This window comes from Numenius arquata, chromosome 16 (assembly GCF_964106895.1).
Source record: "Numenius arquata chromosome 16, bNumArq3.hap1.1, whole genome shotgun sequence".
NCBI classification, from domain to species: domain Eukaryota; kingdom Metazoa; phylum Chordata; class Aves; order Charadriiformes; family Scolopacidae; genus Numenius; species Numenius arquata.
The window spans coordinates 630,548-654,472 of NC_133591.1; the positions used below are offsets into that span (position 1 = coordinate 630,548).

At 43.6% G+C, this 23,925-nt stretch overlaps 1 protein-coding gene across 1 annotated transcript; it reads left to right on the forward strand.

Moving 5' to 3' along the window:
* Positions 1–1,234: 1,234 nt before the first annotated feature.
* On the forward strand, positions 1,235–22,632 carry YPEL1 (yippee like 1). The gene is made up of 5 exons (XM_074159453.1): positions 1,235–1,590; positions 5,350–5,632; positions 16,162–16,205; positions 17,630–17,738; positions 18,265–22,632. Exons 2-5 carry the CDS (start codon positions 5,516–5,518, stop codon positions 18,352–18,354), a joined length of 360 nt encoding a protein of 119 aa, XP_074015554.1. The 5' UTR covers positions 1,235–1,590; positions 5,350–5,515; the 3' UTR covers positions 18,355–22,632.
* The last annotated feature ends 1,293 nt before the right edge of the window (positions 22,633–23,925 follow it).

The following is a 23,925-nucleotide window of genomic DNA, read 5'->3' on the forward strand; positions in this document are numbered from 1 at the left end:
GTTGTCCCCTGTAAACCCCTCTGGGAACAGGCTGGACTGAATCACAGAATTGTAGGGGTTGGAAGGGACCTTTGGAGATCATCTAGTCCAACCCTCCTGCCAAAGCAGGGTCACCTAGAACAGGCTGGACAGGATTTTGAGTTTTGAGATACTCAAAAACAAGGCAGGTTTTGAGTATCTCCCGAGAAGGAGACTCCACACCCTCTCTGGCCGCCTATTCCAGTGCTCTGTCACCCTCAAGGTGAAGTTTTTCCTCACGATGAGACGGAATTTCCCCATGTTCCAGCTTGTGCCGGGTGTCCCGTGGCTGGGCACCGCTGAGAAGAATCATAGAATCATCTAGGTTGGAAAAGACCCTTGGGATCATCGAGTCCAACCATCTACCCTACTCTACAAAGTTCTTCCCTACACTGTATCCCCTAACACCACATCTAAGTGACTCTTAACTCATCCAAGGATGGTGACTCAACCACCTCTCTGGGCAGCCTGTTCCAGTGTCTGATCACTCTTACTGTGAAGAATTTCTTCCTAATGTCCAGTCTAAACCTACCCTGTTGCAACTTGAAGCCAATCCCTCTTGTTCTGTCGCTATTTGCTTGTGAGACCAGCACCAACCTCTCTACAATGTCCTTTCAAGTAGTTATAGAGAGTGATGAGGTCACCCCTCAGTCTCCTCTTCCTCAAACTAAACAGTCCCAGCTCCCTCAATCGTTCTTCGTACGACTTATGCTCCAGGCCCTTCACCAGCTTCGTTGCCCTCCTCCGTACCCACTTCAGCACCTGACCCCATCCTCTCGCCGCCTAACCTTTAGATACCGATCAGCATTCACGAAATCCCCTCTCAGCCTCCTCTTCTCCAGGCTGAACACCCCCAAGTCTCTTCAGCCTAAGAGATGATGAAGCCAGCATCGGGCCCGGGGCGGTGGGGGGGGGTGGGGGGGGGGGGTGGGGGGGCCGGGTTTGGAGTTTGAGAGCGATCGTCGAGTTCCTTGTGGGGCCCCTCAGTACCTCAGCGGCCGCGCGCGCTTCCCGCCTCCCAACGCCACGCGCGCTTCCCGCCTCGCACAGCCACGCGCCCCCTCACGCCCGGGGCCCCGCCCCCTTTCCCCTGGGGGCGGGGGGGGGGGAGGAGCGGCGGCGGCCGCCGCCGCTCCTCCCCCCCCCCCCGCCCCCAGGGGAAAGGGGGCGGGGCCCGGGCGCGAGGGCGCGCGCGCGCGCGCGGTGATTGGCTGGCGGCGGCGGTGGGAGCGGGTTTAACGGGCGGCAGCGCCGCGAAGAGGAAAACAAAGGCGGCGGCGGCGGGAGGGGGAAGGAGGATGATGGCGATAGCCCGGCCGCCCCGAGGGCCGCGGGGCGGGAGACGAGCGCCCGGCCCCCGCTTATGACCTCTGCCGCCGATAAGGTTCCCCGCGAGGTGCGGGAAGCCGCCCCCTTTGTGGGTGGTTTTTTTTTTGTTGTTGTTTTGGTTTTTTGTTGTTCGGTGAGGCCCTCGCCGGCCGCCGCCTGAGGAGAGGGGCTCCGCCCGTCCGAGCCCCCCCCCCCCCCCAGGGAAGGGGCCCGGCGCTGCTGGGGTGCGGAGCCGCCGCAGCGGTGAGTACGGGGCGCCGGCCCCTCTCGCTGTTGTGTTTAAGGGGGGGGGGGCGGCGAGGGGAGCCCCCCGGTTCGGGGGGCGCTGAAGCAACTTTGCCGGCGGGAGGCGGGCTCGGCCGCTATTTATAGCGCCTGGAAATGACGGCAGCGCTGCCGGCAGCCTCCTCGTTACCGACGGTTTACATAATTGAAGGGGGGGGGGCGCGGCGAGCAGTGGTCCGGGGGTACACACATCCCCGCTCCCTCGCGCCCCCCGGGGGCCGTGCGGCCCGTTCTGCCGGTTGGGGGGTGGGGGAGGCACGGCTGCCCGCCGGCGCTTCAGGGGAAAGGAGCCGTTGTCCTGCGGGAATGGCGGCGGGTTCGCGCTCCGTTGTGCGGAGGGAAGGGGTTCAGCCGCGCTCGGAGCGGCGGCTCCCGCCCGGCGGGGGAGCCCAGCGCTGCCGGCAACTTTCTCCCCGTGCCCCCCCCCCCCCCTTTTTTTTTTTTTCCCCTGCCGTTTCTCGGTATCCAGAGCGGAAAATGGGGCTCGCGCGTCTCGATCGTGAACTTGGCGAGGTTTTCCCGGTTGGGGCGACTGCATGGCGGCTCGCCGCGAGCGCCCGCAGGGGCTTTGTGGCGCGGGGCGAGGGCTCTAGGGCTCATCTTGTGTCGCTTAACTCTTTTTTTTTTTTTTTTTTTCTTTTTTTGAGCCCAGAAATGACGGAGCCGTTCCGTTGCTCCGCGCGCTGCTCGCGGCTCGGGCGGCGGTGTTATCCCGCCGGTTTCGGGGCGGCGGGCGCCTCGTTCCCTTCCCTCCCGCTGCCCGGTACCCGCCGGTCCCCCCCCCGCCACGCTCGCCGGGGTGTTTGTTTACACATCCGGGAGCCGCGCGGGGCGGGGCCGTCCCCCCGCCCCATTGGCCGCCAGGGGTGGTGACGTCACGGGGCGGCGGGCGCGCGCCCCCCTTGTCGGGCCGGGGGCAGCCCCTCCCCGCCGGGCGCCGTCGCGATAGCCCTGCGCTCGTGCCGCCGCCGTACGGGCCCGTGGGTGGCGGGGACGGCACGGGGCCGGGGCGGACCGCCGCCTGCGCCCGCCTCCGCACTTCCTTAGCACGGGCTGTGCTGGTGGCGGAGAACAATAAAGAAATAGCTGCCTCGGGGTCCTCCGGGGAGAGGGCGGCGGTGGAACCGGTGACTGCCCGTAACGATCGAGGGGAGCGAGGCTGGGTTTATTCACCGTTGTGAGGGCAGGTTAAGAAGTGGTTGCTGTTCGGGGTCCGGCCTCCGAGATCACAAAGCAGCGAGTTCTGTGGTTCTCGTGGTGTGTAGCCAACGCTCTGCACTGCCGCCTTCTTGAAGAGAGCGATCTCAAATGCGGCTTTGTCAAAAGGGCTTTGGAAGCCTTTAGCTTGTGTAGCTGAAGGACTCTGTATATTGAGTCTGAAAGAGTCCAAATTGCCTTTAAGCATGTGCATTAAAACGGCTCCTAGGAGAGCCTTGAAGAAATGTATTTTTCTCTTATGTTCGATGTGCTGAACTTCTGCAGCACTGAACTCCCGTTTCTGTTACTGCACTGGACTCCACAGTCAAAACATCTTTGCTTGTGGTACGTTTCATTCTGAAACCCGTCTTTTTCCATTTCTGTGAAACTAAACAGAATCTGTATCTTCTTAGCATTGAGTTCAAGCAGGGAACTGAAAGGGAACATCATGTTTAACTGCCAGGACTGTGGTTTTTTTGTGTCTGTCTTCTTTTTTTCCTACAGGAAAGGTGGGGAAGGACTCTTGATCAGGGAGTGGAGCAACAGGGTAAAGGGGAACTGTTTTAAACTGAAAGAGGGGAGATTTAGACTAGGTATCAGGAAGAAATTCTTTGCTGTGAGGGTGGTGAGCCCCTGGCCCAGGCTGCCCAGAGCAGCTGTGGCTGCCCCATCCCTGGAGGGGTTCAAGGCCAGGTTGGAGGGGGCTTGGAGCAACCTGGTCTGGTGGGAGGTGTCCCTGCCCAGGGCAGGGGGTGGCACTGGGGGGGCTTTAAGGTCCCTTCCCACCAACACCGTTCTGTAATCTGTTACCTCAAATAAGTGTGGCTTAATATTTAGCTGTTTTATGGAAGCAAATCACTCTTCCCTTTGCGCCTACAGTTAAATTATCTTGGGACAGTAGGTATATAATATCTGCTTAAATTATATTAACAATAATATATAATGATATATTAATAAGGTTTGCTCTTCATGCTAACTACTGGGTTAATATTTCAAACATAATACCGAATACCTTATCTGTGTTTTCAGTGACTAGCAAAGTCTGGAAATTCTGATGTGTAGATAAGTGCTTTGGATGGCAACTTGCTCCCATTGTTGCTTTGTTTTGGATTGCATATGTTCTGCTATGTGTTTTCTTTGTGGCTTATCTCTGCCTTTGCAATTCTTTGTGTAAGAAACTTTCTTCCGAGTCCTTCAGTAGTTCTTGAGTATTTTCTCCTGCTGCTATCATAAGCTTAAGATTAAAAAAAAAAAAAACAAAAATCCAACCCAAAACCCTTTAAATCTTGCTGTGTTCATGTCTTGTACTAGGCCTGCTGTACAGATCACTTATGCAAGACTTCTTCTGAATCACAGGGACTGCTTCCTATAAAGAATCTTTAATGTGTGTGGCTTTCATTATCTGCTTTATTTGTGTTACTAGTATCCTACTGCTAGCAGAGTGGTTAGCTGCTGCCCTGCGCAGAGTTTACAGCTGCGATAAGTGTTTTGCATGCTCGTTTTAATGGCTGGATCATGATACTGTAAATCCTTTCTACTGGCTCTCCTCTTGTGCTATTGACCTACTCCTTGGTCACCTGATGCTGGTGACACAAGTGACGGCGCAGTGTTCCTGTTTGGATTGCTCATTAGCCTGACACACACAGCGTGGTGGCTGATGGCCTCGGACCCATCAGTAGATGTTGTGGTGAATATTCAGAATCTGTAATTTTCAGACAAACTCCAAAAAAGGCTTGCTTTCCGGTAGAGCGGGGAGGTTTGGCCTTCTCTGTTTATGCATGTCATGTCTCTTAAAGGCACCCTGAGGATTAAGAATGCAATTGGGTATTCTCTGTGTAGAATATAGCTTTTATTATCTGACTGATTTTGGTAGCATTCATTAAGCATCTGTTCTGGTAGGGTGAGGAAGTATCTAATTAGCTTTGATCAGGACACTAGTCAAAAAGGCTTTTGCCTAAAGGCATAATTCTGCTGAGCTTGAAAGAGGAGGAGACAGGGATCCCTGAATAGGGTGTCAGCGTCTTTGTATTTGACTTAAAGCCAGATGCAATACAGCAAGATTTTTGCTGAAAGCCAAAGTGCAAGTATCGTATGTTTATGGTTGGACATAGCAAGTGTTTTTCAAGGTGCCTTGTCACTTGCTATATTGGAACTGACCACTGGAACTTCAAACAAAATGAATTTTCTCTAATACCCAGCCTCTTTGCTGTAATTTTTTGCATGGATGACTTACAGAACATACCTGATATTTTGTAAAAAGTGCTTGTGTTTTGTGGAGAACTGTTTAAATCTCCCCTTCACTAGAAATGTGATGGAGTAGATGCTGCTTAGTGGCACAGAACTGCTTGTTGCTGTGTTGAATGGAACTTGAATTGAGCAGCTTGGTAGAAAAAAGGGGCCTGTAGTGTAGCCAGGCGTTTGCTCTAAATAACGCTTGGCTTTGTCTCTAGAATTGTTGAATAACAAGTTTATTCTGGCCTTGTTGTAAGCTGCTAATTGTTCTGCTCTTTTCACCTGCAGGTTGTGACTGTTTCTCTTCTGTCATTGGTGTGGAAAGTGCCACACACACTCCAGAACAACAACGGCTTTTGCTTGCATATTTCAGTGTTTCTTTTGTCAGCGAGTTCAGCAAAGTTGTAATTCTTCAAGTGCCAGCCCTGAGCTGAGTGAGGAGCCACCAGCAGAGATGGTAAAAATGACAAAATCAAAAACGTTCCAGGCTTACCTGCCAAACTGTCACCGGACATACAGCTGTATCCACTGCAGAGCCCATCTCGCCAATCACGATGAATTGATCTCCAAGGCAAGTGGCTTCTTTAGAGACCTCGTGAATTATTTCTTAACCAAAATGGTTATCACTGTATCGCTGCTCCCAGTAGATAAGGGATGCAAATTGATGCATCCTTCAAAGTACCTTCCCTGGGTTCACTCGTGGGTCATACATATTGTGTACTGAGGACTGGATATAAACTTTTGAATGTGACATAAAGGCTGATCTAATCTATTCCCCGTATTAACAACCTCTGTCTGCTGTCAGGTAGGTACTGTTTGTGAGCTGTCATACCTGGAAAGGCTGGTAAGGAAAGCTGTCAGAAGAAAACATGGATCTCTGGGTAGGGGAATGATTCTGGGCATGGTTATCCCAGATAAAGATTATTTTGGACTCCATTTGAAGGTCACAAACTTGCCTGTTTCCAGAATATTCCACTGCTATAATGGAATATGTAAACACACTTATTTCTGCTGTATGCCAGTTCCTAAGGAATATGATTAGCCAGAGATGTTTGAAATAGTTGGACTGTCTGAAGTTAAGCTCAGAGGGTGTGTGGATCCTTGAAACAGGCTAGGCCTGTCCTTACCTGTTGCTGGAAGAAACCAAGATTTATGATGTATGAAATAAGTAGGAAAATCTGACGTTTGAGATAAATACTTGACAGACTGGTTCATTCTTTGCTTCAAATAAGCTTCTGATGGATTTGATCTTAATGGTGTCCTGAAAAAAAAAAAAACAAAACCGAAATACTTCAGTTGTTTTTCAAACCTCAATACAAATTGCTTTCTATATAACTGTTTTGTCAAATAAAAGTTTTAGTGGCAAACCCTTTATAACTAACCTTATCTGTTGCTCCTGCCTGTTTTGTGTGTTCAGCAGCACAAAGAATGCTGCTGCTTCTGAATTGAGGTTTTCTTTGGGTGAGGAGAAAGTATCTCTGCTTGCTTATCCCTTAGAGGGTTATCAGGATATGATGGGGTTCCCTCATACAGTTTTTCTTGTGTTACTAATGTTTCTGATGTTTCAGGTCTCAAGACAACTTTTCAATTCAAACAGTAAAATTAGTGACAGTTCTTGGCAGTGTTACTGCTCTGCCTTTAGTCTCTGCCCCTAAACAATTCTTTCCCTCGACTTAGTAGGTGTATTGAGATCTGGAACTGCAAATGTGACACATCGCATGTGAAACAGTGAGCTAGCTACATATAAAATGATGGGAAGAAATTAAGAGGGAGGACTTGTTTTATTTCTATTAACATGAAAAAAGTTCCTCACTTTCTTTATAGTGATCTTACTTCAAGTTCAGCAACAAGATAAATATTCAAATAGTAATGTGAATGCATCTGAGTTTTGGCTCCATGTTGATTTCAGAATTTGAGCATAAGGGGTCTTTTTGGCAACACTGGATTGTAAATGACAAGCAATAATAGCTTCATTATTCACTATGTGTTCTGGGCCAAAAACTAGTGGGAGGGGTTCATCTTTCCTGAAGTTCAGGTTGTAGATGCCCACAGAAGAATGAAACTGCTAGCTGTGTCTTCTGAGATATATAAACTCATTGAAAATGCAATCCAAGCACACATACTTAATAGGAAGCTCTTCCTTTAGTGGACTTAATTTTTTTTCTTTTGCATGTTGACTAAATTGCAGCAGTTACCACCTGAGCCAGTTGTCCTCCAAGGTCTTGGGAGTTCTGGTCAGCAGAATATTTTGAATATGTTGTGAAGCAAATCATGTGTTCATACATTTCAAACATTAAAAAAAAATATTCAAAATTTCAATTCACAGAACATGGAGAAATCTTTTAAAAAAAATAAATCTATCTAGTAAATAAAAATATTTCCAAGTTGTTTCTAATGGTATTGGAAAGGATGTTACATATAGATTGTGCTTATTTCTGGCTTCCATAGCTTTCAGTGAAGACATCTTTAAAAAGTTTCTGTACCTGCAGGTTGACCATATGCTTGTTGACCAGCTGATCCCTATTCTGTCAACTTGGGATTCCTTGACCACATTTTGTTGTCTCAATCTTTGTGATATTGAGAAATACGTTTAAATGTGAGGTGTATCCCTTTGTTTATAAAATAAAAAGAACATTTGGCATCTATTGTACTTGTATTTGGAACATAGCTTTAAGCTTAACGTGCATCTACCACAACACTGGCAAAATTCTTCTGATGGAAACAACTGCAAAGCAATAGTGAGGTACACTTGGACCATTAAAAAGTAGTTCTGTCCTGGGGGGTGGTAGAGGGAGTGGTGGGAGGAATAAGATTTGATTTGGTTTGATTTGGTTTAAATGAAAACATGGGTTAACCTGGAAAATAAAACTTGAAGAGCCTCATTCCCCCGCCTTACTCCGAGGGCCCAGTTAAAGACTAAGCTCAGGGTAACAGTAAATACAATTCTTGGTTATAGATTGTCTCACTGGCTTTTTTCCAAATGCTTGCTGTACAATACCACTCCAGAACCCTGGTGCCACAAATACCCTTCAGTAGACAAAGGCAAAGGGTACTTGGTACCGAGCTGTAATCGCTTCACATGGGTGTTCTCCTGCCCCATCTCCTGGGTGCAGGGTGACTGTTGGTTTCTTCTCTGTGGTCAGGGGAAAAGCCAAAATACATGGTGCACTCTTAATTTAAAGCAGCTACAACTGGCTTGCTAATGCACTTTGCGGTATAAGCATTTGTCACACCTGACACTGTCATGTTTCTAACCTCAAGACAAAGAGATAGGGTGTGCGATGAGTGGTGTTTCTCTTAAATGTTGGTCTGTTGTGGAAAAGCAAAGAGCACAACATATTTCTGTCAATCATCCTTTTGATTCTGGACCTTGGAATACCCGATGTTGGTACAGATTTGCGGTTCTTCTGCAGAGAGCTATTAATGCCAGTTGTCTGACAAGGGTGCCAGCGTACACCACTCACCTCTTCATTTTATTTCTGTTCTGTTTCAGCAGGAGGATCTCATTATTGCATTAGGATTAATCATCAGGCTCTTTTCACTTTTTTTTTCTTGTGCTCTTGCTGGTGATAAAATGGCAACCAAGAGTCTTTGCAATGGCTTAGAAATAAGAATGCAGACTAATAAGGCAGCATAAAAATGTGTTGCCTGTGCAAGTGAATTCATACATATCTGTAGTGTTAGTTTTCTCTGCAGCTATGGAAGGACTCGACACGTTGCTTTGTGTTACAATCCGCTTGGATGTAAGTAGAGCATACATCTCTAGATACTTTCTCCCTGTAACCTCGTGTTTTTTGGGCCTAGGGAGGAGTGGGAAGAAGAGTGGTTGAGAACAGGAGTCCCAAACTAGAGGGTCACCAGTAATGGATGTGCTGACAGATGTTACTCTGTACAGCTGAACACGCACACAGGCACGAACCACTGCTGTAGCTTGTACCCCAGTCATCTTGGGGAAGCACTCATTTGGAGGATACTTAATACAAGAACTAACAAACTGTAGATGATTTAATTTAAGTAAGTGTAATTTTGAAGTGGTGTTAGGTACCTCTTAGACACTACTGATTTGCATTGTTAACAAGTCTGCGAGTGCTGGATTTTCTGCTTCTTCGGTGAAGACTTCAAAGTGAGCATTAAACATTTCACAGAAAATACCATTAGAAGGAGCAGACCAGTCTTCTGTAGCCTGGGGGGCATTCAGGGGACAGGGGAAGAACCTGCAGCTTTTTTATTTCTTTAAAGAGCAAATAATTAAAAGACCCGTAGATATGGTGCTAAGGGACATAGTGGACGCTTGGCAGTGCTGAGTTGATGGTTGGACTTGATCTTGAAGGTCTTTTCCAACCAAAACCGTTCTGTGATATTTTTAGACTCGCATCCTCTGACTACAGGCACAGAGTGACCTCCAGCAGTGAGTGGCACAAGCCTTAATACAGAGCGAGGCAGAGAATGGATGCCATAGGAGGCACTCATTGGACTTAAAATGTTCGAATAGCACGTAAAAAGTGCCCCAACAGTATATGTTAGTAACTTTTAAAATCCCAGCAATTGAAAAAATTGACATAATTTTGATGAAAAACCTCTCTGGGACTCTGAAGTCCAGGGGAGGTTGCCACTTGTGTGGCCTGTGTGAAACGTTACGTGTATGATGCTCTTAAAGCGATTCTGAAATAAGTTTTGTGAAAGGCTTAATTGAAAGAACTTTCTTCTGATTTGTTTGTAAATGACAGAGAATGTACAGTGATTATTAGTGGTAGTTAATTCTTCAGGAGGCAAATGTTGCTTGAAGAGTGCAAGTTCCAAAGCGCTAGAGAATGGCTCGTACCCAGCAAGTTCCAGCAATTGTTCAGAAACTCAGTCAATGTCCAACAAATTACAAAGCAATGCAAGTGCCTGAGAGAAGTTTTGGAACCCAGTGGATGTATTGCACAGTGTAATGCTTTAACAGAGCTGACCTGCTTGAAAGACTCTTAAATCATCTTACAAAGTGCCTTAATGCTGGGGTTGGAAGCAGATCTGGATTACTTTGTATAAATACTGTCACTTTCTCCTGTCTCCTTCATTGCAAAGAATACTGACCAGAGGGGGGTGAAGTCACAGACCAGACTAGATGTGTCAATATTTTCAAGAACAAGTTCAGCATAAAGGTATATATATACATGTAACTCTTTAAGTTCACTGGGAAATCCTTGCACCTCATGGGTAAAAGAGCAATCTTGGTGGTTAAATTTAGTTCTCCAAGGCATTTGGTGTGTCTGCTGTTTTATTATTGATGAGAAGGAAAAGTCTTCAGCTTAAATAGATGCCAAAACGTTTTTAGCCTTGCTTAGCAATCTGTGATTTTGCCCTCCTCTGTTTAACTGATGAGTTCAAGAGGAGTTTTTTTAAGGGTTTGTTGTCATTCAGTAAATGTGCTGTTCTTAGCTTGATTCAATTCGGTAATCCCCCTTTGCTTATGATATAAGAAGTATTTGGCCTGTTGTATGGTTGAAGTTCCCTGCTGAAAAAGCTGAGAATGGGCCTAATATCATAAATATTCTGATGATAATTTCTTTTTCTCTAAGAGACTTCTATTTTTTGGGGTTCTGGTTGGATTTGTTTTTTTTTTTTTTTTTTTCTCTTGGGGGGAAGAATCTAGTTGTCAAAGAGAAGCACTCTTTGGAAAACATCCAAGAGTAGCTTCGAAGGCTTAAAGGAGCTGGAAAGTGTGCAAGGCAAGTGTTCTACTCTACGGGTGTTGTGACATAATCGTTTCTGAAGTACATTCAAGATGCTGTATAGCTCAAGGTAACTCGTCCTGCTGACAAAGTCTTCACTTCAGAAACACCATTTGCCGAATCTGCTGGCATGCAGCTTTTGGGGTGGAATTTTTGAAGGTTATTCCCTACATATTGAACTTTATAACTTGCTTTATTAAAATAATCAGTAAATAATTGAATGACAATGTACTTCCAAAAACTTTTTAAATACTTATCGTAGAATCCTCTACAATGAATTACTTGTCTGGTAAGCAGCTGAGCAGCATTATCTCTAGTTGTATGCAGTATTGAGGAGTTGGATCTGAGAGAAACATCAAATGGGACAATTTTTTTTTTTCCCTGGTGCTTTTTTTTTTGTCTGTAGCTTATTTTGAATTCCACTTTCTGAATTCATTTTGCAAATCTGGACGTGACAGGATAGCCTTACAGCCTCTGATGCATCTTGCTGAGGAGATGATCTCAGACATCGGAGCACTTGTATGTGTTTCTGGTTTACCTTACGAACACTGTTCCTGTGAATACTGTCTTCTGAACTAATCAGCAGTACTTCTTTAAATTGCATATTAGAATACTAATCCAGGTTGATCTGTTCTAGTTTGTAAAGCAAACTCTAGAAAATGAAAGGAAACTCAAGAAAATGAAGCAAAAAACCCAACGTATGGACTTCTTTCCTTGCCATTCTTTAAAATGATTTTTCCGTGTTAGGAGCAGTTTGCAAGCTGTGCTTAAAGAAGATGGTGTTGATGCCATTCTGACTCACCTGTGGTAATGCCTGCTGTACCCTTAATACATGCTACGATGTCGTTTCTCTGGGTGTTTTTTGTGGAGTGTGAGCTCCAGCAACACAATCTAATCCCGTCTGTGGGGAATTATTAATGACAAGCTTTTGAGTAGCTTCCCTTCCCCCACCCATGCCCTGAGGTACCCCTCGGGGCAGAAAATACTTACTCTGCTTGAACTGAGACTTCCTTTTCTCCTAAAACAGGTAATCCTGGCATTAGGGGTAATGGTGGGTTTAACATAGAAGCGTAGATCATGTCTGAATCTGCAGGTGTGTGCTAGTGTGTGAGAGAGACATTGATAAAGTTTCTTCACTACATAATGTATTGATGATGGGTCTGTCGGATGACGTGAAAAGATCATGAGGCCAAGCTGTTGGAGTTACAGTCCTAAGCAGAGTTAAACAATTCTGCTTACATTATCAGACATTCTAGGTACTTTCAGCTGTGCTGAAACAGGGAAGAGTTACGGATCTTGTAGCTCTTCTGTAGGAAAGGACAGGTAGTCAAAGATGGGCGTCTCTAGGGACAAAGTTAACTCATAAATCGATGCAATATTATTAATTGAGGACCGTGAAAAAGCCGACTTAAAATAAGTTTGTTTTAACTGCGAGTGTTAGTTGAACTGATAAATTGCCCAGCTTCTCAGTAAAAACCCTGATGGATGTGAGTCTTTATTGATGACAGTTGGTCACACTTGCCGCTATCTTCTAATTCCTCTCCACTGAGTAAGACACTTATTTCAGACTCAGAATTATGACAGTTTTAATGGAACATTCTGCTTTAGTTATGATTTATGTGTGGTGCGAGCAGTCTTGGAAGTGCTGAGAAAGCCTTGCAGAGTAGAAGTTGCATTTGCGTAGATGATGTGTGTTCTGAAGAAGAGCCGTTTGCGGGAGACTGGTTTGAACAGTTACGCCTGTTAGTCCTTGGCACTGACATTTAAAAGAGTCTGTTCTTTCATTCACTTTGAGGACCTAACACACAAGGCGTTTAACCTGTCAGTCTCTTAACGTTCATATCAGTATAAATGAATCATACAGCACAGAGTGTGAGAAACTTAGTGCTGGTAAAAACAAATGTTTGTTCAGTAATAATTTTTTTTCTGGTTATGCAAAATACCTGTTTACAGCCAAGTGACAAGCTTAGCAAGCAGTTCCAGTGCCGCAATGAACTGTCCTCATCTCTAGCAATAGGGTGCATCAGGAAGTAAAGCTCTGATGATAAGTCTTTCTTACACCTAATCAGTGTTCTGTGGTCAAGAGAATGTATATGTGACAGATGTATACCTTTTTGTGTTGTTTGAATTCAGGCTTTTGGGGGAAAAAAAACTCATGCAAATGAGAAACTATGACTGTCAAGCTCTGACAAGAAATGCACAAGAAAAATTAAAAGGCACAGGAATTTAAAAATTGATACCTTTACAGTGCTTTTACTGCATCAGGATATTAAGAGTCCCACATGGATGGATGGCAGCCCATTCAGTGCCCGGTGACACGTTGATGTTGTGATTTTAAAGGAAAGTCTGAGTTCCTAGACCCAGGCTCTCTGTTCCAGAACACGGTAACACAAGTTGCCACCGGCTGCTGCCAAGTTACTGCGAGTGATGTAAACGTGGAGGAACTCGCTCTTCCCAGCTGGGCTTCCCAGCTGGTTAAACTGTAGTTCTATGGAACGTAAATGGAATATTTAGCCTCTAAACTTGCATGTAGGTTGGAAAGATGGTATTAAATGAGTCGGCCAAACTCTCCTAACAGGAAGCTGGAGAAGGTGGGAATGGAGGAGCTTTTCATAATAGGATGTTTGTGAACAGATTTTCTTTCTGAAACCCATCCCAGGAAAAGGTTCTATTTGTGTTGCTTCTCCCTCCACTGATAATCCTGAGAATTAGAAATTGATGAAGATGCCCGTTTCTGAGGGGGGAAAAAAACCCTAAGAGAGTACGGCGTATTTAAGGCAACAAAGTGAAGGATGCAAGAAAAGAAAAGTCATCTTTAAAATATGTCAGGAAAAAAGAACAACTAAAGCAGTACTTTCCAACCTGCGGTTTGTATTTTATTTGGCTGGAGGTTTTTTTCAGCTTATGAAATGAGAGGGGAAGAGCTGCTTGTTCTGCTATTCCTGGCATCCTGTTACTGCCCTCTGCTTAATTTTGAGAAATGCAGGGTCAAAGGAGAGCTTTTATTAGGTGATGTTAAGTCAAGACTAAACATAAACTTGGCAGAAATAATTGTGTAAGTAGTTCAAAAGTTCTCCTGACTGTTGATTTGTTCTGGAGTCGTCTTTCTCAGCTTGCTGGGAAACTTCAAGTATGGCATATAAGTAGTTTAAAAGGTGATTGTGTAGGACCAGACAAGAAAACACATTCATTTGTATGCGACTGGCATGTGTAATTACATGTAAATAGAGAAACCAGCACATGATTAATTTAATAGGAGAAAGTATTTCATGGTGCAGTTTGAAAAAGTATTTGTGAATTCTACTTCACAGCGTAAAGTTTTTAAAGCAAGGAGAAATGGCTGCAACGTTTTTAATGCAAGAGTTTTTACGGTAGCTTAATCAAAAATAATGGTCATCATGGCTTTGGAAGCTCTTTCTCTTAATTTCAGGTCCATGGACCAAGGAAGTTCTAGTTTAAGTTTACTTCTTAATGAATAAGAGGACCTTTAAAGTGTTTTCTTAAATTTTGGGATTGCACAACTGCAGTTGTCTAAAGTCATGTGTAGTTGACTCAGCTGAGTTCATGGGCAGTTTTTGAGAGTCCATACATGAAAAGGGTTTTATTTCCAGCTGCACTAAGCGTTCTGTGCTTCGTTATGATTGTGAGACCCGGGCTCTAATTTAAAGCAGTGCTTATTCTACAGGAGCTACAGACTGTGGGTTCTGTACCGTTCTGCCAGTTTGTGGCGCGTGTTTGGGTATTTTGGGAGAACTGAACTAGCGGTGGGGTGCTTTCTTTGTTTTAAAGGAGGTGTAAGGGTTACTTTCTGGCAGGGCTGCTCAGGCTCTGCTCAATCCAGTCTCTCCTTTCAGGGTCAGTCCTACCTGGGGTTTTAGCTTTCACATACCACACAGCCTATCTTTTTTCTTTGCCTGGTGAAAAATAAGCCTGGCAGTTCTGCTAATGGAGAAAAGTACCTTTTCTTTTGCCTTTGCTGTAGATGCAGAAATACGTTCTGTCAATTAAAATCTCTGTGTAATAATTCTTTTAAATGGTTGCTAAAATAATACTAAAATATTAATGCTACAAACTGTTAGGTAGAACTTTCCATCTTAAGGTGGGATCTTATGAGTAGCTAAGACAGTTTAATAGAATAATGATGAAATGTGTCACTCACTGCCTGGTGAATTGATACCATCCTAAGCCAACCCCCATTGATATACTGAGCATGAAGTCTATGGTATAGAACATTTCATTGGCTGTTCTGTCCTTCTGTCTGTGCTTCTATGGAAGCTGAAAAAAGGCCTTGAATAATGTAAACATCACTTAGCAAAAACTAAAACAATAGGTATTATTGATATTCCTTTCACAGCAATCCCTAGAAAGAAAATTAACTTTCCCAGCTGAAACCAGGACAGTTAGGGAAGGGAAATTCTGGGAAAAAAAGTAATTAAGGCAGTTTAGGGATTTTTTTTTTTTTAATGGAATTCAATATGGAAGAGAGAAAAAAGAAAAAGATCCATTTTGGTGTGATCCTGTTTGAATGGGAAATAATGGCTATGTCTAAATTATCAAGTAATTCAATAGAGAAGGAACAAATCAACAGATGAAAGCAGTGATGTGTCTTACATGCGTTTTGCATGTTTTACCCGTGGCTGGATCTAGTCTGCTCACAAGTTTTTCTGGGTGGTTTGTAGCTCAGGGCTGTCTGGGCACAGGCTGAGGCCTTTACGCCTTCGTTAGCGACGTGGAGTGCACGTAGATCCAGCTGACAAAGCCCAAGGCTCACCTCTTGTCCATAACCTGTGTGAGAGGTTTGAAAGTATATGGCTGTGCTTGGGCATTTGATGATAACACTTGTTTTATTAAAAGAAAGCGGAGCTTATAAACTGCTCGGATGCATTTCCTGGATGCAGTATGCTGGCTTTATGCTTGGTCCAGAATTTCACTGGTCTTACATCAAATGATGCAACGAACTTGGGATAAATCATCTTTCGGGTGCAGCGGGAGAGGACAGAGGAGATGGAAATAATTCCCCTTGAGCTAAAAGCAGTTTATTTTAATGAACATGAAGGATGTCTAGGAAAATGAGAATTGATATTTTGCAGAGGGGGATAGGAAAAAGGTATGTTTTGTTTGCATTACGGACATCTTACTCTGAACAATGATACTTAACAACTTAAAGTCGTTGCTAGAAATGTAGTGTGGGTGAAAACTTTGCTGACCAGGCTTTCCTGTAAAGAATTGGTGTAAAGTAATTAATCTGAAATAGTTCATATCTGCATTACATTTATATGCTTACTAACACACCCTTCTGGCACTATTTTTTTGGTTAGTGGGTTTTTTTTGTGTTCACAAGTGTTAACTTGTATTAACAAGTGCAATTATTTTTTTTTAACTGCAGTCCTTCCAGGGAAGCCAGGGACGAGCCTACCTCTTTAATTCTGTGTAAGTATGTTGTTATGGTTATACACACTACCCACAGCATGTATTTTTTGGGGGTATGCTTTTTAAGTGGAAAACAGTAGGAATTAATGTAGCTGCACTTTGCCCTGCTCTTTTTAACGTTGGCTTTACTCACCAGCAATAGTTATTAAAGAGCCTGCTGAGCTGATTGGTAAGTATCCCTTAGTTTATCTTACATTTTAAGTAATTCTGCTAATAGCTGAAATTTTAGGGCAGGCTGTTAATATGAAAATCCTTTTGTGTATGCAGTGGTAACTGTCTTGAGTAAGAGTTGCCATTCTGAGATATTCCAGAAGTCAAAATGTATTGTGTGACTGTAAATTTGCTTTGGACAACTGCTGTAGTCTAAAGAAGAATTTTCCAGTGTGATAGATACATTTGTGGGTTAATGTTTCAGTAAACTTGGTACATCTGAAATGACCTTGAATACTGCAAATGTGCTGGAGGCTAAAGGTCTCTGTGATCTTATCAAGCCTAATATTTGCAATTTTAGGCACATCCTGCCCATGATATAAGGCTCTTTGAATTTATTAATGTGTGTATTTTAAGTTTCTAATATGCAGGATTGCATTTTTGTCTTTATTTTTCAGCAGTTTATGGTGTTGCAGCATTTTGGGAAAAGAAGTGCAGTTAAGTGTCTTAGTCTATTTTAGACCAGGATAATGGAACTATAACTGCAAAGGATTTGATTGCAGATCCTTGACGTTCTTTTTATATGTAGTTGTTCAGTGGTGACTTGGGACCTCTTGTGTAATTGCAGTAGCAAGAATCTGGTAATACAACAGCAAAAAATGGCAAAATTTTGCTCTTGTATAACGATGTAAAAACTTGGTTTAGTCTTGCCTCACAGCTTCTGCATAGACTCTTATTCATGAGAAAACTAGCTTAATGCAGTCCTTCATGGGACTTGTTTTGATACTGCTGTTTGTTCATCATGGCTTAGTCTGCTGATCTGCAGCAAAGAAATATTTATGAGGCTTTTTCCTTGCTGCTATTTTGGAGTTGGTTCTAAATTCAGCTGTTGGTGCTGATCTACGGGTACAGACTTCCATCATAGAGGTCTCAAACTGTTTCTGAGGAAAAGCCCGGATTGTAGAGGTGTCCAGTTACTGCTTGTGTTCTGTTCTCTGAAAGTTTAACTATTTCCTCTGTCTTTGTTGATGCGAGTAAGTGGAAATCCCCAACAGTTTGCTGTTTAGACTACCCGCTTGAAAAAACAAAAAACAAAGCCCTTTTTTCTTCCTGTCCTTCAGTTCAGTGTAGCAGAGGAAGTTACTTGTACAGCATTGAATAAGTTAGGCAGTTCTTGGGTTTTTTTAACCATTTTTTGTCTTCTGGAGAAAAGGAAGATAACAGGTAAGGAAACAAACACCCTCATGCAATTAATGTAACTTCTTTTTTTCCAGGGTAAATGTGGGCTGTGGTCCAGCAGAGGAGAGAGTCCTTCTGACAGGTTTACATGCTGTAGCAGATATCTATTGTGAAAATTGTAAAACCACTCTCGGATGGAAATACGTAAGCAATTTACTTAAGCCTTCAATAAATGTTTATATGTTGAAGCACTGATATTTGAGTAGGTGGTTGAGGAGCACCTGTACTGACAGTTTAGGGGAGTTAGCTCTAGTGCTTTCGTGTATGTCAGACTGAAATACAGTTCTGCTTCCTTATATCTGCTGGAATGCTGTAGCAGATAATAACTTTGTTCTGGACTGCAAAACAAGAATGAGCTGTAGGTGCTATTACAGTTATCTCATACTTCTGTAATACCTTTTTGCAAGATTACCAGCCACGTACACTAAACCAGATGGAAGATTGTCAAAGTGGGTCTTTAATATCTTGGGTTGCAAAAGTTGGTTCATATAGCAAAAATATGAATTATGATAAAAGGTACTTAGCATGTTTGCACTGCTTCTGGTGTCTGGAAAGTTATCTGTGCACTTCTGCAGTTACCTGTAACGTTTGCAACTGTTCTGCAAGTTTGATGTTAAAAATACTTTATTTCCCCAGCTTGATGCAGCATCTTGATTTTTCTTCTTTCCAGGAACATGCTTTTGAGAGCAGTCAGAAATACAAAGAAGGAAAATTTATCATTGAACTTGCCCACATGATAAAAGACAATGGCTGGGAGTGAATCGCCACCTTTTTCCTTCTGTTTGGACAATATTCTGTGGAACATGCTTTACAAAGACTAACGCAAAGTAAAGGAAGAGCTTGGCTAGAGTGGCCCTGAGAATATCACTGAACTCTGAAACCTCACAAATGAGTAGTGTAGTGTAAGTGGCTATTTCAGGCCATGTTTGCCTTTTCTCCTTGTGTAAGTTCCCTCTTTTTGTACGTGTATTATTGTGTGAACAGTTGTTTTGGAACATTTTGGATGACCTTTTTCTAAACTCTCTCAAACTAGAGAAACAGTTCACTAATTGAAAACGGATTTTACTGGTTAGCGTCTCTCTGACCTATGCCTTTAACGCTACCTTCTGCTGTGCATGCTTCTTGCCTAAACACCCACACTCCAGTCCTGTAGAAGTTCTGTATCTGAGCAGTCTGAAAGAATGTATGGGATGGGGTGCTTTTTTATATGTAGCAATTTCTGATGTGTTTGGCAGTGAAGAGGATGCAGTATTGTAGTTATTAATTTCTTTTTTAAATTTGAGTGTACCACAACCTATGTACATCTTGTAGGTGAATTGGTTAAAGGTACAGTGCTCACTTTAAAAAAATATTTCAATTGCACTGACTGAAGTTAGCAGGTCTCATGTTTTTAGGAAAGGTTATGCTAGAGGTTCGGTATCTTAATGAAATACCTTAGAAGGATTTTAAATCGGTAATGCTATAGAATATGTTCATTTAAGACCAATGTATTGCCTAAGGAATTTGCTGGAAAAGAAATTTATAAAACTATAGCTTGCAAGATTAAAAAGGTAGAAAAATATATGCATCTTCTATTTTGGAAAAAAAAATTAGTCGGTGTATTAAAAAAAAAAAGTTTTGGTACTGTACCTTTGCCAGTAACAGGGACTTGTGCATCAGTAAAGTTTTATGGCTGGTTCCATGTAACTGTATAGTCCTAATGCACTGGACAAAGAGGTTGATATCAAGGAAACCTGTTGAAGTATTCTGCTTCTGCTACATTTGAACAAAAATACTTATTTTTGTGAGAAATGGCCAGAGCCTATGACATGAAAATTAATATAGTACCTGTAGGAAAAGGAGGAGTAATAAGAGGGAAGGGAAGTTTTGACTCATTTTTTTCATAAAATAACAAGATAATTTTTAAAAATTGGGGGTGGGGAAAGGGTTTCTTGGTTTGCTGGCTAAATCATCCCCAAGTACCTTTTTATAGGAAAAATTTATATGAAACTCACCTTTTCTTTTGTTCTCACACTGTTTCTTAAATGGAATGAGTTAATGAGAGAAACTTCTGGAAAGTGTATGCACGGTATTAGCTGCTGGTGACTGTGCATGCAAATTCTAAGCAACTATGAAACACTCTACATAAATTTGCTAACTTTATTTTTCAAATTAAACAGTCTCTGAGGACTTTGTATTTTAATCCTTAATGTTTGAGGACAAAATGTTTGGAAAAAAACCCCTTTAACACTACATAAATACTATAACTGAACAATACAGAAGCCTTGCAGTACAAAACCATTTTCTCTCAATAACAATTCTAATGTGGCACCTGCAAAACTGGTCACAGGTGCTGTTGCTGCTGTTACGTTTTTGGGAATCTCTGATAGGCTTTCTGAACTCTGCTGCACTTTAGAAATTTTGTCATACGTGAAAAATTACGCCAATGGGTAGGGGCAATACAGATCTCTCAGACCAGCTTTCAGGTGTCTCTGAAGAGGAGAGTTCCCCGCGTGTGTGCGTTCCCTGCAATGCAGGCTGGCTAAACTGCATTCCAGATGTCGTAGCGATCTACACCTAAGAATTAAACGTGTAAGAATTAGAGAAGCGGTTAAAGCTGTTGGGTTTCAGTCCAGACACCTGTGGTGGTACAGTTGTGTTCAGCCTGGATTTTGTGGCTTACACATCACTAGTCCCTGTTGGCATCATCAGGCTTCGAAGTGCCGCTGGTACCAGTGCCACTGGTGCAAGATGGGCTTCCGTGCTGCCCGTCTCTTGATCTTTTTGACCTGGAATTCTTGGGATTTTGTTTTCCTCCATTGAAATGTGTGTTGCCAGCAAAGAGGGCACTGAAACTTCTATTAGCGAAAAGTTTGTGTTGGCTTCAAAGTCCAGTTGCAACGTTGATACTTGTGGACACGCTGATGTGAAGTTTGTGTGTCTCTGGGCTCGTCTTATTTCCTGGCTCCAGACTTGCTGAAGCAGCGCACTGGGCTGAAGACAAAAGTAATGGCTGCTTTTCCGTAGAGAGTTGAAATTAAAGAAAATATGTGAAGTATTAAAGATTTTTCTCTCTAAAATTGGGGGTTTGGCTATCTCTTGTTAATAAGTCAGTGCTGTCTGTAACAGTCTGATTCTTACTTAGAAATTCAACCTCTTTTTTCAGTGCATTATTTATATTTTGAACTGGACATTTTCACCAAAACCTTAATTAACTTTGATGCCAAAGGTTGGGACTTCATCAAGTGCTTAGCACATAGAGCTTCAGACTGCTGGCATAAAGAGTTAATGATCTATATGTGATGTTTATGGCTTTTAAGAGACCCAAACAAAGCAATATTCTTTTTGGTCTTTTAAGAGTGGACGCTTAGAAGGAGTAAGGACTAGAACTAGTACAGAATTGCTGTTTCATGCTGCCGTGTAACAATTCTTGAGGCTCGTTCTACTGAGGGAATATGTGAATTTTCTTCCTGTGTTGCTTGGCAGCATCAATGACTATTTTCTCCCCTTTTAAAGATGTAGAGAGTTCTTGTTATTGGTTTTGGTGAAAGTAGGATCCAGATAGCAATGGCTGCTGGCTGATGTGAAGAGGTCAGTCTGGTCACTGAACCGTCCAGCAGCCATTTGAAAGAAAAATAAACTTACTTGAAAAAAAAATTTTACTAAAGCATTTTCCCTCTAACCAATTTTTGTAATATATTAAAGATTATATTTAAAGTTTGTATGTGTTTGCTCTGGGCAAGTTTACTTCCCCTCCAACTTGAGCACTTTTGTTACTTGTACTGGTTATTTTTATTGTCGGTCTTAACATTTATTTTGTATTTTGTTTTTTATAAAATGTAACAAAAAGCTTTTGTGAACCTTTGTTTCTTGCTGGCTCTTTCTTGGACCAAATGAACTGACTATGAGCTGGCTTAGAAGAAATGTTCATTGGGATGCATAGGAATTTGCTAGCAAAAATGTACATGTATTGAAAGGTTTTTTTTTTCCTCTGAACCTCTAAAGCCACGCCTGTCCTGAAGTAATTGATCATAATTTGATGTGACTTCAGCAATCTAACCACCCATTCTCTGTCTAGGTCCAAAATACTGGCTGTGACGATGGCGTTGCAGGGCAGAGTCTGCCTCCAAACACTGGGGTTACTCTCTGGCTGGTCGCTCTGAGTACCTTTTCGATTATAAAAGGCAATGCTGCTGTCTACAAAAATTCTGGGAAGTTGCTGTGAAATGAGCTGCAGAATGTGGTGAGGGATTGCGGACACGACAGCAGAGCCACTCGCTGTGTGCTCCTGGCAGTCCAGTAATACCAGTTTTATCTGCCAGTAAAAAGGGCCAGAATATGAATTTCCCTCATTTGTAAGCTATACAATGGCAAACTGCATTAATGAAGTTTGTTATAATTCCATCTTAATTTCCCCCTGGCCAGGTCTAGTGTAACGGCCCATCCGATGGCACACCTTGCAGTCCCTCGCGGTGCGAGGGAGAGGAGGGGGGATGCAGTTCATGAAATTGCTTTGAATTGAAACCTGCCCTCAGAGGCTGTGACAAACAGTCGTGACTCTGCCCACAGCCAGAGGGTCGCCCGCACTCCCCTTGGTGTGTCAGGTTGGCGCAGGAGTTGGTGAGTGCTGTGTACCCCCCGCAGGCTCCTCTCGGTGGCGGTGACCGCGGTCCCACGCACCGCACTCCCAACATCTCCGTTCCCTGGGAATGGCGATGAGCGGAGGAAGCTGTCAAATCGCTGTTAAACTTCTTGGACACTTCGTTGTCGTGCATTGAGACTCGTGTTAAGCCAACCAGCGGTACAAACGCTGCAAGAGGAACAGACGCTTCAGAGGTTTCTTTTTTTTAAAGGACTGTTACAGATGGTTTAAGGCCTAAAGCATGAGTCGTAAATGGCAGTTGAGTTGTGCCTCATTGTTTCTTAAACTCTTTACAATGCTTTCTTTTACAGGTGACATGGCTGTGTTGCTGTTTTGTCCTAGCAATACTGTACATCATTTGTTGTTTCACTATATTGTATCTACTTGAGGTATCACAATAAAAGCTTTCAATTGTTTTGTTGAGTTACTTGTTATTTTTGTGCTGTCTTTTCTTGCTCGTTCAGATTCTCAAAACCCAGCTGCAGGAGCTCTGTGCCCTGTCTGTGCAAACAAACTTTTTTTTTCCAAAACTTTCCTTCAGAGCCCACTGGAAGCCGTGGATCCCGTGACGGAGCGGGGCTGCCAAGGGCTGTGTTTTGCAGCTGGGCTCGGGGCGGGGGGGGATTGCTCCGTCTGGGAGATGGGTTGCAGATGTAAAACGTGTGCTTTTGAGGGCCGGGGGGGGCTTTCCCAAACAAATGTATTTCCTAAACAAATGTAAATAGATTGTCTCCCATGCGCAGGGGAGACCTGCTGATATTACAGCGGTGAACCTTGGATCTGTTGATCTGGAGCCACTTTGGAGGCACGTGCCACAAAGCCGGCTTGGAAAAGTCTGAAAGGGCACCAGGATGGGGGTGAGTACTGAGCTCTGCAGAGACTGCAAGTGCAAATCAATGGGAAAAGATGGAATTTTGCGGCAATTCGGGTCCCCCAAAGCTCTCCACCTCCGTGCCTTGTGTTAAATGGCAAAAGGAGCTGCTGTTTGTGCCCAGGGGAGAGGAACGTGCCCCATCACCATCACCCCGCAGCTCGGGGCACGGCTGGGAACACACAGCTCTCCCAGCAGCCGCTCTGTGGGGCAAAAGGCGGTTCCTGGCCATCATCTCATCACAGGCCTGAATTAATCACCTGTTTCCCTCTGATAGTCAAATAAGCAGACTTGCGCTGGATGGCACGCTCCACTTGGTGACCTGGTGCAACCAACACTGTAAATCTGCTCTCCCTGTCTGCTTAAATTATCTTCGCTCCTTTTCTTCCTCTTCTACCTTCCTCCTTCCTCGGTTCCCCACTTTTTTATGATGCCCATAACAGTCCAAAGTCTGCAGGGTTTTGCAGAGAGAGTTCAAGCCCTAAATACTGTTTCTCTGTCACGATAATCGACAGAAAATGTGCAGGTGTGAGCTGCAGCCCCAGGGCCCCCCCGCGATGCTGTGCTGTATCGCCTCTGCTCCCGGGCTGGCCAAGCCCATAGAATTTTTGCTTTAGCAACAATTTTTTCCCCTTTCCCTCTCTTTTCTGTAGTGAAAAGTTTCTCGCAGCATAGGGGCTGGAGACTGAAATTAATGGCCTTTAATTATCTACCCATAAAATATAGAACCAAAAGGTCTCTCACGTCATTCTTTTGATGTTTACTGAAATAGAGACATGGCTCCACAGACCTCTCCTTCACCGGCCAGAGCTCACGCTGAAGGTTAACAGCTCCCCAAG